Source organism: Pecten maximus, chromosome 12, assembly GCF_902652985.1.
Source record: "Pecten maximus chromosome 12, xPecMax1.1, whole genome shotgun sequence".
In the NCBI taxonomy this organism is placed as follows: domain Eukaryota; kingdom Metazoa; phylum Mollusca; class Bivalvia; order Pectinida; family Pectinidae; genus Pecten; species Pecten maximus.
The window spans coordinates 9,197,289-9,213,084 of NC_047026.1; the positions used below are offsets into that span (position 1 = coordinate 9,197,289).

Here is a 15,796-nt window from a genome sequence, read left to right on the forward strand (position 1 = left end):
TGTATACCCAGAAATGATCCAGGACGCTCACTATCAGAGCTGTAGACACAGTTCTAGTATATTTACCCAGAAATGATCCAGGACGCTGACTATCAGAGCTGTAGACACAGTTCTAGTATAATTACCTAGAAATGATCCAGGACGCTCACTATCAAAGCTGTAGACACAATTCTAGTATATTTTCCCAGAAATGATCCAGGACGCTCACTATCAGAGCTGTAGACACCGTTCTAGTATATTTACCCAGAAATGATCCAGGACGCTCACTATCAGAGCTGTAGACACAGTTCTAGTATATTTACCCAGAAATGATCCAGGATGCTCACTATCAGAACTGTAGACACAGTTCTAGTATATTTACCCAGAAATGATCCAGGACGCTTACGTTCAGAACTGTAGACACAGTTCTAGTATATTTACCCAGAAATGATCCAGGACGCTTACGTTCAGAACTGTAGACACAGTTCTAGTATATTTACCCAGAAATGATCCAGGACGCTTACGTTCAGAACTTTAGACACAGTTCTAGTATATGTACCCAGAAATTATCCAGGACGCTTACTATCAGAGCTGTAGACACAATTCCAGTATATTTACCCAGAAATGATCCAGGACACTCACTATCAGAGCTGTAGACACAGTTCTAGTATATTTACCCAGAAATAATCCAGGATGCTCACTATCAGAGCTGTAGACACAGTTCTAGTATATTTACCCAGAAATGATCCAGGACGCTCACTATCAGAGCTGTAGACACAATTCTAGTATATTTACTCAGAAATGATCCAGGACGCTTACTATCAGAGCTGTATAGACACAGTTCTAGTATATTTACCCAGAAATGATCCAGGACGCTTACGTTCAGAACTGTAGACACAGTTCTAGTATATGTACCCAGAAATGATCCAGGACGCTTATGTTCAGAACTGTAGACACAGTTCTAGTATATGTACCCAGAAATGATCCAGGACGCTTACGTTCAGAACTGTAGACACAGTTCTAGTATATGTACCCAGAAATGATCCAGGACGCTTACTATCAGAGCTGTAGACACAGTTCTAGTATATTTACCCAGAAATGATCCAGGATGCTCACTATCAGAGCTGTGGACACAATTCTAGTATATTTACCCAGAAATGATACAGGGTGCTCACTATCAGAGCTGTAGACGCAGTTCTAGTATATTTACCCAGAAATGATCCAGGATGCTCACTATCAGAGCTGTAGACACAGTTCTAGTATATTTACCCAGAAATGATCCAGGACGCTCACTATCAGAGCTGTACACACAGTTCTAGTATATTTACCCAGAAATGATCCAGGGCGCTCACTATCAGAGCTGTAGACACAGTTCTAGTATATTTACCCAGAAATGATCCAGGACGCTCAATATCAGAGCTGAAGGCACAATTCTAGTATATTTACCCAGAAATGATCCAGGACGCTCACTATCATAGCGGTGTGTAAGGCACATTTTTTAGTATACCTAGAAATGGTTTCTCACACCTTCCCAGCCACACCAATCAAGTCAGGAATGTTGTTATGGCTGTTGATGATGATTTGCATTATTTTTTATAAAGACAGTATTCTCATAATATCTTTTTTTATAGACAGACTATTTATTCAAAGAGTCATAATTGGTTGCTATAGTGATGACTGTTGGTATAGCGGCAATATATAGCTACATCAATGTAGATTAATATTTGTGAGACACGATGTTGTACCTACCTTTGATTTGAGTGCGTTCCTCCTAAAGAAAGCCTTACATGATTCACAAGTAATGGCGTCAAAATTGTATCCCAGCGCCTTGTCGCCGCACACACCACAGACAAGTTGGGAACCATCCTTGGGTTTCGGTCGCCGCTTCTGTTCACGTTTGTTTTGGTCCCCGCCAACAGCTCCGTAATACTGGAATATACAAATCATGTACACATATATATATTTCTATATACAACATATTCTGATGATAATGAGAAGCAGTAACAAAATAATAATTTGGAGTTTTCTATACTTCTATATCACAGCAAAATAGCCGTCTTAAAGCCGTTCACAAATTAGTATCCGTGGTTATTGGTCCTTTAGTACACAGCCAATATTTCAACTCTCTGGGCAGCAGCTGGAGCTGCCATTTTGGTGCCACCAGCTTATACACACGACTTTCTTGTACTGCCCTATGACATACTCATTTACAGCTGGGCTGACTAGAACAATTAACAGAGTAAAGTATCTTGTTTAAGGATGCAATTAACATAGCACTTGTGCTGGGATTTGAACTAGCAGAACCCTTTGCATGGTCACGTAACCGTTAATCCTACTAGCTAATACTAGACCACTCTGCCTCACAAGTAAGTAAAGAAATTATATATCTTTTGTAAAAAACATATAGTTAACTCACCATACATGTATATAGTTAACTCACCATACATGTATATAGTTAACTCACCATACATATATATAGTTAACTCACCATACAATATATATAGTTAACTCACCATACATGTATATAGTTAACTCACCATACATGTATATAGTTAACTCATCATACATGTATATAGTTAACTCACCATACATGTATATAGTTAACTCACCATACATGTATATAGTTAACTCACCATACATGTATATAGTTAACTCACCATACATATATATAGTTAACTCACCATACAATATATATAGTTAACTCACCATACATGTATATAGTTAACTCACCATACATGTATATAGTTAACTCACCATACATGTATATAGTTAACTCACCATACATGTATATAGTTAACTCACCATACATGTATATAGTTAACTCACCATACATGTATATAGTTAACTCACCATACATGTATATAGTTAACTCACCGTACATGTATATAGTTAACTCACCATACATGTATATATAGTTAACTCACCATGTACATGTATATATAGTTAACTCACCATACATGTATATAGTTAACTCACCATACATGTATATAGTTAACTCACCATACATGTATATAGTTAACTCACCATACATGTATATAGTTAACTCAGAATACATGTATATAGTTAACTCACCATACAATATATATAGTTAACTCACCATACATGTATATAGTTAACTCACCATACATGTATATAGTTAACTCACCATACATGTATATAGTTAACTCACCATGTATATATAGTTAACTCACCATGTACATGTATATATAGTTAACTCACCATACATGTATATAGTTAACTCACCATACATGTATATAGTTAACTCACCATACATGTATATAGTTAACTCACCATACATGTATATAGTTAACTCACCATACATGTATATAGTTAACTCACCATACATGTATATAGTTAACTCACCGTACATGTATATAGTTAACTCACCATACATGTATATAGTTAACTCACCATGTACATGTATATATAGTTAACTCACCATACATGTATATAGTTAACTCACCATACATGTATATAGTTAACTCACCATACATGTATATAGTTAACTCACCATACATGTATATAGTTAACTCAGAATACATGTATATAGTTAACTCACCATACAATATATATAGTTAACTCACCATACATGTATATAGTTAACTCACCATACATGTATATAGTTAACTCACCATACATGTATATAGTTAACTCACCATGTACATGTATATATAGTTAACTCACCATGTACATGTATATATAGTTAACTCACCATACATGTATATAGTTAACTCACCATACATGTATATAGTTAACTCACCATACATGTATATAGTTAACTCACCATACATGTATATAGTTAACTCACCATACATGTATATAGTTAACTCACCATACATGTATATCGTCAACATAGAATACACATATATAGCTATATGACACTCAACATAAATATGTCACTATCAAATTATTACTTCTCAATTATTTCAAAATTAAGTTCAATCATATTACAAGATGTGACATTTCTAACATTTGGTCAAATATTTCGTAATTAAAATGATATTATTACGAACATTTCTAATAAAAAATGAGACAGTTCCAACATTATGTGAATTGTTTTTTTTTTTTTTTCATTTATATCATAACAAACAAAAATCACTCAGAAAGATAAGGTACCATGAACAGTTAAACCTGTTGTATTTGTACCGAGAGAAATATATATATATATAGATGCTAGAGTTGTTTAATTCAAAGTGGTTATTCATTATTGCATACGTTAGAAAGGAGCAATTCGGATTTGAAGGGCCACTCCTACCGAAGGCGTCCATAAAAAGATCAGGAAATGTGAAATGTATGAATAACTTGTTTTCTCTTTTCATGTGTGAGAAAGTGTTCCATCACAATCTGTCACTGTGTGCCGTACAACCGTGTAATTTCTTATGACACCACAGTAACTTTACGTACCTCATAAACCTACAAAAGCTTAAGTCACTAAAATCAGAGGATAATTATGAAATGACAGATCTTAAGGCCCAAAACCACTTCTTCAAAGCCAATGTGGCCTAACTCCATTATACTACAACGTTTTCACACCGAAACTCAAGTTTTCTTGTTTAAGATCCCCACAGTGAGTAGAACATGTTTTAATCGTTACTATGGCGATGGCCGCTTTCTATTAGGGGATTTTAAGTACAGGTATAACATTCAACTGGAAACAGAAGAAATGCAACACCATACACAGAAACTTCACGATCAAGTTCTACAGGGAAAAAACTACAGATATTATATAGCTTTGTGTGGGAATCCTATCACATACAAAAACTACAGATATTATAAAGCTTTGTGTGGGAATCCTTACAAAAACTACAGATATTATATAACTTTGTGTGGGAATCCTTACAAAAACTACAGATATTATATAACTTTGTGCGGGAATCCTATCTCATACAAAAACTACAGATATTATAAAGCTTTGTGTGGGAATCCTTACAAAAACTACAGATATTATATAACTTTGTGTGGGAATCTATCTTATACAAAAACTACAGATATTATAAAGCTTTGTGTGGGAATCCTTACAAAAACTACAGATATTATATAGCTTGGTGTGGGAATCCTATCTCATACAAAAACTACAGATATTATATAGCTTTGTGTGGGAATCCTTACAAAAACTACAGATATTATATAGCTTGGTGTGGGAATCCTATCTCATACAAAAACTACAGATATTATATAGCTTGGTGTGGGAATCCTATCACATACAAAAACTACAGATATTATAAAGCTTTGTGTGGGAATCCTATCATAGTCATCAGAAACAACATCTGGATAGAAATTTAAGATAAAACAGCCCCCCCCCCCCTCCCCCCCCAACTCCCAACTGACACATACCATTTCTGTAGAATTTTTTTTAACAAATTCTACATGCTGGTATCAGAATTTGTCAAAGAATTTGTGTAATAAAAATAGTTTCGATGGCAGCGTATGGTTCTTTTTACCAAATAACACAGAAAATTGAAAACAGCAGTTGATTGATTATACTCTCGTACATGACTGTTTGTCCAAAAACAATAAATATTTCATGAAAATGCATGTAGTGTTTCTTAGCAAATAATTATATGGTAAATAAAATTAAAAAAATAAGCCACTTTTTGATTATTGGTTAGAAATACATGCACATACGGTGCTGAACCGAGATAGATTACAAATGTCTCAAATATTTTGTAACTGGAAATGTTAAGGTACAGGGCCTGGCCTAGCTATCCATCCCCGGGGTAAAGTTGCCCTTTTCTCTCTCCAAGCATTTTGTACTTCTAATTCATTAAAGACGGATTGAACTCCACAATCTCTCCCCACAGATGAGTATAACTCTGCCGGGCTCCATCATAATCATCCACTCTCATCATTTCAAAGTGTATAAAATTTCCAGTTTGTCGTATTATTAAAGTTTTATTTCTAAGTAGTTCTTAACATCTGAACATTATAAATGACAAAGTCTTCTGTGGCTACACCTTACTTGGAGACAAAGTAGAACTCATCGTGTAAAATCCACACAGCTTTTATTGGATCTTGTAGATTTCCTACAGAAATTTGTTACATCTGATCAACCCTGAATTCCCAATCTGAGGCAGTATATGACAGCCTCAATCGAATTATACTTCGAAATATTGCAACAATTTCACAATACATACATGTTTCAGAAAATAGATGTTTATTGGCTACACAGGTTTAGTACAATAGTGGAATTGGTGTGTCCTACCGTCAGTCAAATATTTCCTTTATTTAATCTCATCCCAGTTATAATATCTGTAACACATACCTCCCCTCACCAGTAAAAATTTTACACACTTTTAGTTTCCTAAACTGGCCACCGTGAACCCCAAAGATTTTTGTTAAGAACTGGCCATCGGCTAAATTCTGATACCAGATTATCTCCCCCTTGTTTGGAACCTAGAATCAGACTTATCCTAGAGCTAAAAAAATAAAGCTAATTTTTATTTTGATATTCTAGAGACTAGGAGTCAGTCTATCATAAGAAAAGAACCCAATGTATTTCATATTCCTTTTTACCAAACCAATTCTATCAATTTTGACAGAGGAAATATATTTGAATGAAAGTCTAGCTACATGCTGAAAATATTAAAAACTCTGTAAAAATATGAGTGGTGATCTTTGTGTTTGGACAACTATTCTATCTGATTTGTTCAGAATATTAATTATCGAACTCAATTTTATAATATTTCAGTGGAATTTCTCAAACTTCATTTAATTGCTACTAAAACTACAGCATATCATCCAATATTGGAGATCTGTTGTCAATATAGCAAGTCAATTTTGTGTGAGTGGTAATTTGAGTATGTTCTGGTACAGCCTTGACCTTGTAGCCTCATCAAACTATCTAAATATGTTCTTTGTTAAAAACAATTTAAAAGCACATTACAAGAAATTGACATTTTCAAAATGTTTAAAAACGTGATTCTTGAGTGCATATCTTCTCCATAACATGATGATAACATGCCACAAGAGTTCGTCCTGCAGCTAATTTTTTAAGTACTGGAAATGTCGGAACATATTTGAAAACACGGAAAATTCATATCTGTCTATCCCCAGCAGGAATATGGTACATACATGTACCACAGTCACGGGCTTTGGAGATATGTTGTGCATGGAGAGAAATGGTAAAACCATTGGCTATAGTCACATATCTTTTATTACGAAGAAATATCCAGCATTTTTTTTTTTTATTGCAATTGATATTGGTGATGATTTGTAATCAGCGTCTGTCGTCTGTCGAGACAAACCATTGCCTTCCTTATATCAAGCAACAGAAATGAGAAAACAGGACAATTTTATGGTTTACAAACATCTTCTCTAAACACTTACAACCTTATTTCTCTGAGCAATTGTCGGATCGGCTTCAGGCAGAGTCTGAAATCATGGAAATTTAATTCGACACCGATCAGATAAAACACTTGGGATGGCCAGAATCCATTTCTGATAGGTACATTATACAACTGTGTCGATTGAGTCTAAGAGACTTAATCCTTGTATAGAGATGTGATCAAACTGTCATCCAGAGACCAGTTCATGGTGCTTCCATTTATAACACATGGAAGTATAACAGAGATGTCATGGTACATGGTACTGTGGGGGAGTGACTGTGTCATGGTACATGGTACTGTGGGGGAGTGACTGTGTCATGGTACATGGTACTGTGGGGGAGTGACTACGTCATGGTACATGGTACTGTGGGGGAGTGACTACATCATGGTACATGGTACTGTGAGGGAGTGACTACGTCATGGTACATGGTACTGTGGGGGAGTGACTGTGTCATGGTACATGGTACTGTGGGGGAGTGACTGTGTCATGGTACATGGTACTGTGGGGGAGTGACTGTGTCATGGTACATGGTATTGTGGGGGAGTGACTACGTCATGGTACATGGTACTGTGGGGGAGTGACTACGTCATGGTACTGTGGGGGAGTGACTACGTCATGGTACATGGTACTGTGGGGGAGTGACTACGTCATGGTACATGGTACTGTGGGGGAGTGACTACGTCATGGTACATGGTACTGTGGGGGAGTGACTACGTCATGGTACATGGTACTGTGGGGGAGTGACTGTGTCATGGTACATGGTACTGTGGGGGAGTGACTACGTCATGGTACATGGTACTGTGGGGGAGTGACTACGTCATGGTACATGGTACTGTGGGGGAGTGACTACGTCATGGTACATGGTACTGTGGGGAAGTGACTGTGTCATGGTACATGGTATTGTGGGGAAGTGATTGTGTCATGGTACATGGTACTGTGGGGGAGTGACTGTGTCATGGTACTGTGGGGGAGTGACTACGTCATGGTATATGGTACTGTGGGGGAGTGACTACGTCATGGTACATGGTACTGTGGGGGAGTGACTGTGTCATGGTACATGGTACTGTGGGGGAGTGACTGTGTCATGGTACATGGTACTGTGGGGGAGTGACTACGTCATGGTACATGGTACTGTGGGGGAGTGACTGTGTCATGGTACATGGTACTGTGGGGGAGTGACTGTGTCATGGTACATGGTACTGTGGGGGAGTGACTACGTCATGGTACATGGTACTGTGGGGGAGTGACTGTGTCATGGTACATGGTACTGTGGGGGAGTGACTGTGTCATGGTACATGGTACTGTGGGGGAGTGACTGTGTCATGGTACATGGTACTGTGGGGGAGTGACTGTGTCATGGTACATGGTACTGTGGGGGAGTGACTACGTCATGGTACATGGTACTGTGGGGGAGTGACTACGTCATGGTACATGGTACTGTGGGGGAGTGACTACGTCATGGTACATGGTACTGTGGGGGAGTGACTACGTCATGGTACTGTGGGGGAGTGACTACGTCATGGTACTGTGGGGGAGTGACTACGTCATGGTACATGGTACTGTGGGGGAGTGACTACATCATGGTACATGGTACTGTGTGGTACAGACAACTGGGAACTATATCACTAACACAGTCCCTATACGTCCAAAACTTTCACTGTTCTCCGGAGTGTGATCCATATATTAGTCTCCACACCTATATCAAACTTCATTTAGAGGTACTGGCTATAGAGGGAGATTAAAGATCGCCTATCTTATATAACGTACACAGTTCTAACATCGATTTCACCGAGTTAACCAAACTGTTTCTACCATATACTCATGTATGCTTCTCATCATTTTTTCATTCTCTTTTACATCCTCAATTTATTTTAAAATCTATCAATTCCTACATCTTCAAAACAATTTGTTTGATGATCTAGACTATAGCGATATAGTGTCGGCTTCGTCCAATATGGTATGCTCTAATATAGTAACGATGAGATCTGATTTTGTGGCAGACTTCTTTATAACATTACACTTGAAGTCCTGTTTAAGGGATACGCTCTCAAAATTCAAATTAAAACCACATAAATTCTTTCAAGGCATATCACTTGAAAATTAGTTTTTAATTGCGGTTTTCCTGAAATAACATTTCTAATGACATTTAGTTCTAGGGGAGTTTTACATAATTACAGAATATATAGGTTATACTTGTGAGGACCATTCTTCAGACACATAAAATACTTTATAATACAAACACCAGTCAAATGACTTATCATAGTTATACATACATGCAGTGTCCCTTTAATAGCTTGTATATATATATATATATGTATACTATTATATTGTAGATCAGAAAACTTAATTTATTCATTGATAGGGATACATCCCCTGTTGGTCCCCTGTTGGTCCCCTATTGGTCCCCTATTGGTCCCCTGATGGTCTCCTGATGGTCCCCTATTGGTCCCCTGTTGGTCCCCTGTTGGTCCCCTGTTGGGCCCCTTTTGGTCCCCTGTCCCCTTTTGGTCCCCTGATGGTCCCCTGTTGGTCCCCTATTTGTACCTTGGGCTCTATCTTACAGTATGTATGTGGTAATTAGGATTGTAAATATCTCTAAACCAACTAGCCATTCTTTATATATATACATATAAATACCAAAGTTGGTATACACATTATAACAAATTGGTTTCTTTCAGCTTTTGATATTGATTCCATCTATTAATAATTATAATTTAAATTGTGTTGCATTATTGAATCTAATTTTGATTATGTGACATTCGGAAATATTTGTATTTGATTAAATTGATCAGTGTTTTGAGCAAACAGTTGTATATTATAAAGGCCGTATATTTGCTGAGAACACCTTGGCCTTACACTGTGGGATTATAACAATGACTCTCCTTGTTAAATCTAAAACTACAGCACATTATAAAAATGGGCAGCCATGCATGAAATCAAAATCAAAGCGAGATAGAAAATACACGATTCTGAGGTTCTTTTTTCATTTAATGAAGACGAGATAGAAAATACACGATTATGAGGTTCTGGAGACATTAGAAACATACCCTCTACATGATTTCAGAACGAATGGTATGATTTCACCTGCAGTACTGGAATTTTCCGAGAGTACATTGGATCATGACCCTGGCAAGGACAGCAATGCTCTGCTGGGTCAAACCCACAGAAAATGAAAGGAAATTAAAGAATTTCCAAGGTGTTTCGTCCTTTCTATGAACTCACATGACTGAAATCAATAAAATGTCTTGGTAAAATTGAATAAACATTGAAGCTAGTGTCAATATGATCCGGCAAAGAAAACCAGGAGAATTGAAACTTTAAAAACTCCACTGATTTCTATGCGTCAGAGTTAAGATGCAGGCTTAACTTTGTATAACGGTGATTTAGATGTGTGATCATGGATCCGCTGAAGATTCTCTTTAGAACCTCAGAACAGGATTCATAAACACTAGATATACTAAGAGAATTAGGTAAGTATATATATATATATATATACTGGTCCCATTGTAAGGTAAGCTTATCAATCTCTCCGTTCTGAAGGTCAGCAATTTGAGTAAGTTCAGTAAATGTACCAGAAAGGAAAACGCAATATTGGCTGATTTCTACAAACAAAGTGCTTTTGTATTTTTTTTCTTGATATTAGATTTTTATTCTTGAAATTTCATTTCATAGTTTTATTACGACTTTATATATAGTTTTACAACACTGCCCTCTTAATATCTGAGCCCACAGAAACACTTAATACCAAACTTTAACCTGACAACCCTATTTCACGTAATGAACTAAACCACATCATAAAATAGGAGAATTTATAGAAAATCCAAGGGGGGAAATGCCTTATAAATGATAAAAACATTCTAAAGGGGCATTGGCGGTTTTTGAAAACCTTATAGTTTTAAAATTGCTGGGGTATATAATGGATAGAATCTGGAACAGACCACCCATCAGTGTCAGGTCAACTAGTTCTTCTTAGCTCAATTTCACTGGCTATAGGATCAGGCCTGTTTCAAATTTACGGGATAAAAAAAATACACCTACATTGAAAAAAAAGAGCCCATTAAGAGAAACTGGTGTGGAATGGTTGAATGATGGGTTCGTTTGTGGAGATTCTGATTTACCGAGTTCCTCCTGATAAACAGTTTGTATTTAGAAGATGAGGCAACCTGACAACGTAACACATAGGTCCTAATTTGACAAGTATTAATCGAGTCTGCTGAGTTTGCAGGCTACAAATCTATATATCCATTCTTCAGCAAAATAAAAGCAATACAGCTAACAACATCTTGTTCATCAATTAGCCCCTGGAAAAAATCGGTATATAATTCATATCTATACAGTACGAGGAGGGTGATTTGGTACTCAAACGCTCACAGCGCGTTTGCGCCCGTCGAGCGATGGGGATTAAACCCCGCTGCAATCCCGCCGTAATCCCGCGCAAGCGATGTCGCTGCGATCCCGCTCACGCAGCGATTCCGCTCTGACAAGGCAGCAACCCCGCTCAGCCAGCGATTCAGCTTCGGAAGGCCTACAAACCCGCTCAGCCAGCGATCCCGCTCCGGCTGGCCAGCAAACCCGCTCAGCCAGCGATCCCGCTCCGGCGGGCCAGCAAACCCGCTCAGCCAGCGATCCCGCTCCGGCGGGCCAGCAAACCCGCTCAGCCAGCGATCCCGCTCCCGTAACATGGACACAAGAAATCTTGCAATCTTTTTTTTAAATATAACGATGAATAAGAAGGAACTCATATTTATTTCATCAGAAACGTTCGCAGAATGTAATGTAACGGTTACAAAATATGTTTCGTATTCACTTGCTTGAGTTGTTCTCTGCTTGTGTAAGTATCAAATCAAGAGTAATTTGGTAGCGTAAGTAATGAAGTTTAGTTTAACAAAAATACGTTTTATGGATCTTAAAAGTATAATCATAGAAAAAAGTTAAACACAAAATTATTTTTTATACAACATCTTGTATTTAAAAATGTTCATACGGAGAGTAGCGTAGTGCAAAATGCAAATGTACATATGATTTTAATTAGATTAAGTCTTCTGATATATTTCTAAGTTGTTTTGTCTTTTTGGTGTACATACAGTACATGGACATGTTAGCTGGATCGTATGAAAGAGGAACATGACGCAATTTGGCCTGTTTCGACCTAAAGGTGACCATTTTCAAATAAAAAGTAGTTCTCAGATTTTATATTCGCTGGTGTCAATAACATGGGGGAAGACGTAGTTGATGAAATATTTAAGTTTGGATGTCAATTATACTAACTACATGAATAATAGAAAACAAAACCATCAGTTTATGCAGCATACGGAAGATTAAGAGATCAAACCACCAACATTTATCTATTTTGCATACATATGTACATATCTACAAGTTGCGAAGCTCACAGCGATGACAACTGAGCAAAATATGAGTGCAATATATATGTTTATATCTATTTTGGTATACGGTGATGTAGATTCGCAATAAGTCACGTGATATTTCACATGTACTCTAGTTAAGCTCTCGCTAGCGCTGTGCGCGAACAATCATTTATCTTATATACATTTTTGCGTGGTATATCCACTTAAAGTATCGTAGTTATGTATGATATATCAAAATAAAGAAGGCAATTCGTTCTGTCAGTGAAACATTTTCTTTGATATAGGCAGGATTTGAAATGTGGTAGAATTGTACGATCGCCAGCCGTTATGTAGCCATGCCCGTCTGAGTTACCTACAAATGTATTCAATGCTCGGTAAACGTCGTAGTATGCACAATGCACGCGCAATGTACAGGGTACCGAGACAGTTTTTCGACGGCTGGCGATGGGCAGTATACACTGATACATTTAGGCTTAGTTTGTTGTTCAATCCATTCATATATATATAATATTTATGTAATTCTCTGAATGAAATATTTGAAATGAACTGTGGTCATCCTTATCATTTACATAAGCTGAGACGGTAAAATTTACTGTATTGTAAACTTATTAATCTGTATATCACCCGTTTGATAGGTAACCAGTCTTGACATTTTTCATAAAATGAAAACACATTTGTTTTGAACAACCGGACCCATAACGTATGTCTCATATATACATTATACATGTACATGTACATTTGTATGTGCTTGTTGAAACAAATACATGTACATGATTTATTACGGATAATGTTGTTATTATGATTAGTATTATGTGTATATATATGTAAATTGTATATGCATGTTTGGGTAAAATATCCAAGTTCGTCCTTATTAAAGTAATATGAAGATCAATAAATAAGTGTATCACGATATCGATCTATATAGGCTATGTCTGATGTAGGACAAAAGCCCCCCGGACATTAGCCCCCCCCCCCCCCCCCCCCCCCCCCCCCGGACATTAGCCCCTAGGACAAAAGCCCCTCCGGACGAAAGCCCCTCCGGACGAAAGCCCCCCCCCCGGACATTAGCCCCCCCTGGACAAAAGCCCCTTCGTTATAAATTTAGCTGGTATATTTTATATAAATCTGTACTTTTGAAAAACAGAAAATATATATATATATATATTGTTGTTTTTATCTCTGAAATTTGGAGAATAACTGTGTGGAAAATGAAGGTCATTGGTTGAATGTCAGTGTAGCATTATATGTCTGTCGTTAAACATCATAATTGATTTTTTCAAACTTTATATTATTAAGTAAGCTAAATATTTCATGAAAGTTCTCCATGATGAACATATTGTTACTGATTACACATAATTTCTGACTTCCTAATATACTGCAAATATTGATAATCAAAGAAATGTCTACAAAAGCAATAAACATTAAATTTTAATCCCTATTTGCAGTGTCTCAAATTATAATATAATAAGTACCTAACAAACATGTTGCTCTGTGTTGTAATAAGTTTAATTTTAGGAATAATTAAAATCAAAGAAACAATGAAGCCATTAATGATATATTTCTTTCCAGGAAAATACAATATCAATGAAAAACCTACCAAACACCTGTGAAACAGCTTATTGTTTATGTAACAGCTAGCTCAAGTAGTTGTTGTTGGAACCGTTTGTTTACATTGCAGAAGCCACTGGTGACTGAAGCCACTTATACATATATGTAGCACTTGATTGAACTTAATGTTATATTGCTAAAAATATATATTGAAATTTTTTTTTTAGATCAATATAATAAAAAATATATATATTTTTTTTTTATGAAGGGGCTTTTGTCCACTTTTTGATTAGTGTGAAGGGGCTTTTGTCCTAGGGGCTAATGTCCGGGGGGGCTTTTGTCCGTACCTCGGACAGAGTGCCTGATGTCCAATCCTATTGACTTAACATCTCGTCAATAAGATGTGTTGAAATTAAAAATATGGATACTGAGTGTTCTATTTTCTTACGAAAACCTGACATAAATAGTTACCCTGATTTTTTTATTTAAACATATTTTTATTGTAACTTATATGTATATAAGAGATTGGGCAAAAACCACCTTTCCCGACACAAGTATACATGAAAAAAATACAGCAAGATGGCATAATATAATAATTTAATATAATATTATTTTTTAACATGTTTACAAATTGGTTTAGCGGGAGAGAGAGAGGAGGGGGGGGGGGGGGGGGGGTTATATATAAAGATATAGTGAAAGTAATTGCTCTTATTTCAATGCACGTGTATATCTTGATATGTTGCAACCATTAAACCAATACGTACAATGTACATATCATAAATGTATAACTTTCAACAATACAAATTACGTACCTAATTTAAATCTAAAATATATAAATGATTTAAGAATGATTAATACAATTATCATCGCATACGGATTTAACGGGTTTTACTTCCGCTATTACGGCCTCAAAAGGAAAACGGCAGGTGCCTTATTCTAAAAGACGTAAAATTTAAGAGGTGAGATACAGGTAGACTAGTAAACATGGAGCATAGGCTAAATCCTTATGTAACAACATTCCGCCCGCAGGTAAAAAAAAACTGTAGGGGTCCGATGGGGTCACTGCGATACAGGTATACTCGCTATTGTAATCAAAATCTGTGATTGGCAGATGTTAACAGCAGGTGAAAACATTTCTATAACGGTAACTACACTGTACACGACCGGTATTTGTCCTGTGTATAGAGGATTTATCTATATCACATTGATTAACTCCAATCATGATTTGTAAATGACGCGATTTTAACCACGTGGTCTCCATACACAGTTTTATTTGGATACTATAACACATGGAAATGTGTTACACGAGGAACATTAACATTGTATCACACGTACATATATATGAATAAACAATCCAGTTACAAAAACATAATATTCATAGGATTATATTACATACACGTAATCAAAGAAGAGATTTTTTTAGAAAAAAAAAGACAAACCATTTAGAACTTCCGTTTATAATTATGACCTTAAACAGACCTTTGGTTTAGTTTTATTTGGATTTGAGCGGTAATAATTTAGAATATGTAATTTCTTGCCAATTTTCAATGATTGCGTTTTTACAGGAAAACAGATAA

At 36.5% G+C, this 15,796-nt stretch overlaps 1 protein-coding gene across 1 annotated transcript in view; it reads right to left on the reverse strand.

Moving 5' to 3' along the window:
* LOC117339612 (nuclear hormone receptor HR96-like) overlaps positions 1-15,796 on the reverse strand; it is a 100,959-nt gene that overhangs the window by 22,835 nt on the left and 62,328 nt on the right. Inside the window, exon 2 of the mRNA XM_033901299.1 lies at positions 1,729-1,908. Within this exon, the coding sequence (XP_033757190.1) occupies positions 1,729-1,908 (180 nt within the window). The remainder of the gene's footprint in view (positions 1-1,728; positions 1,909-15,796) is intronic.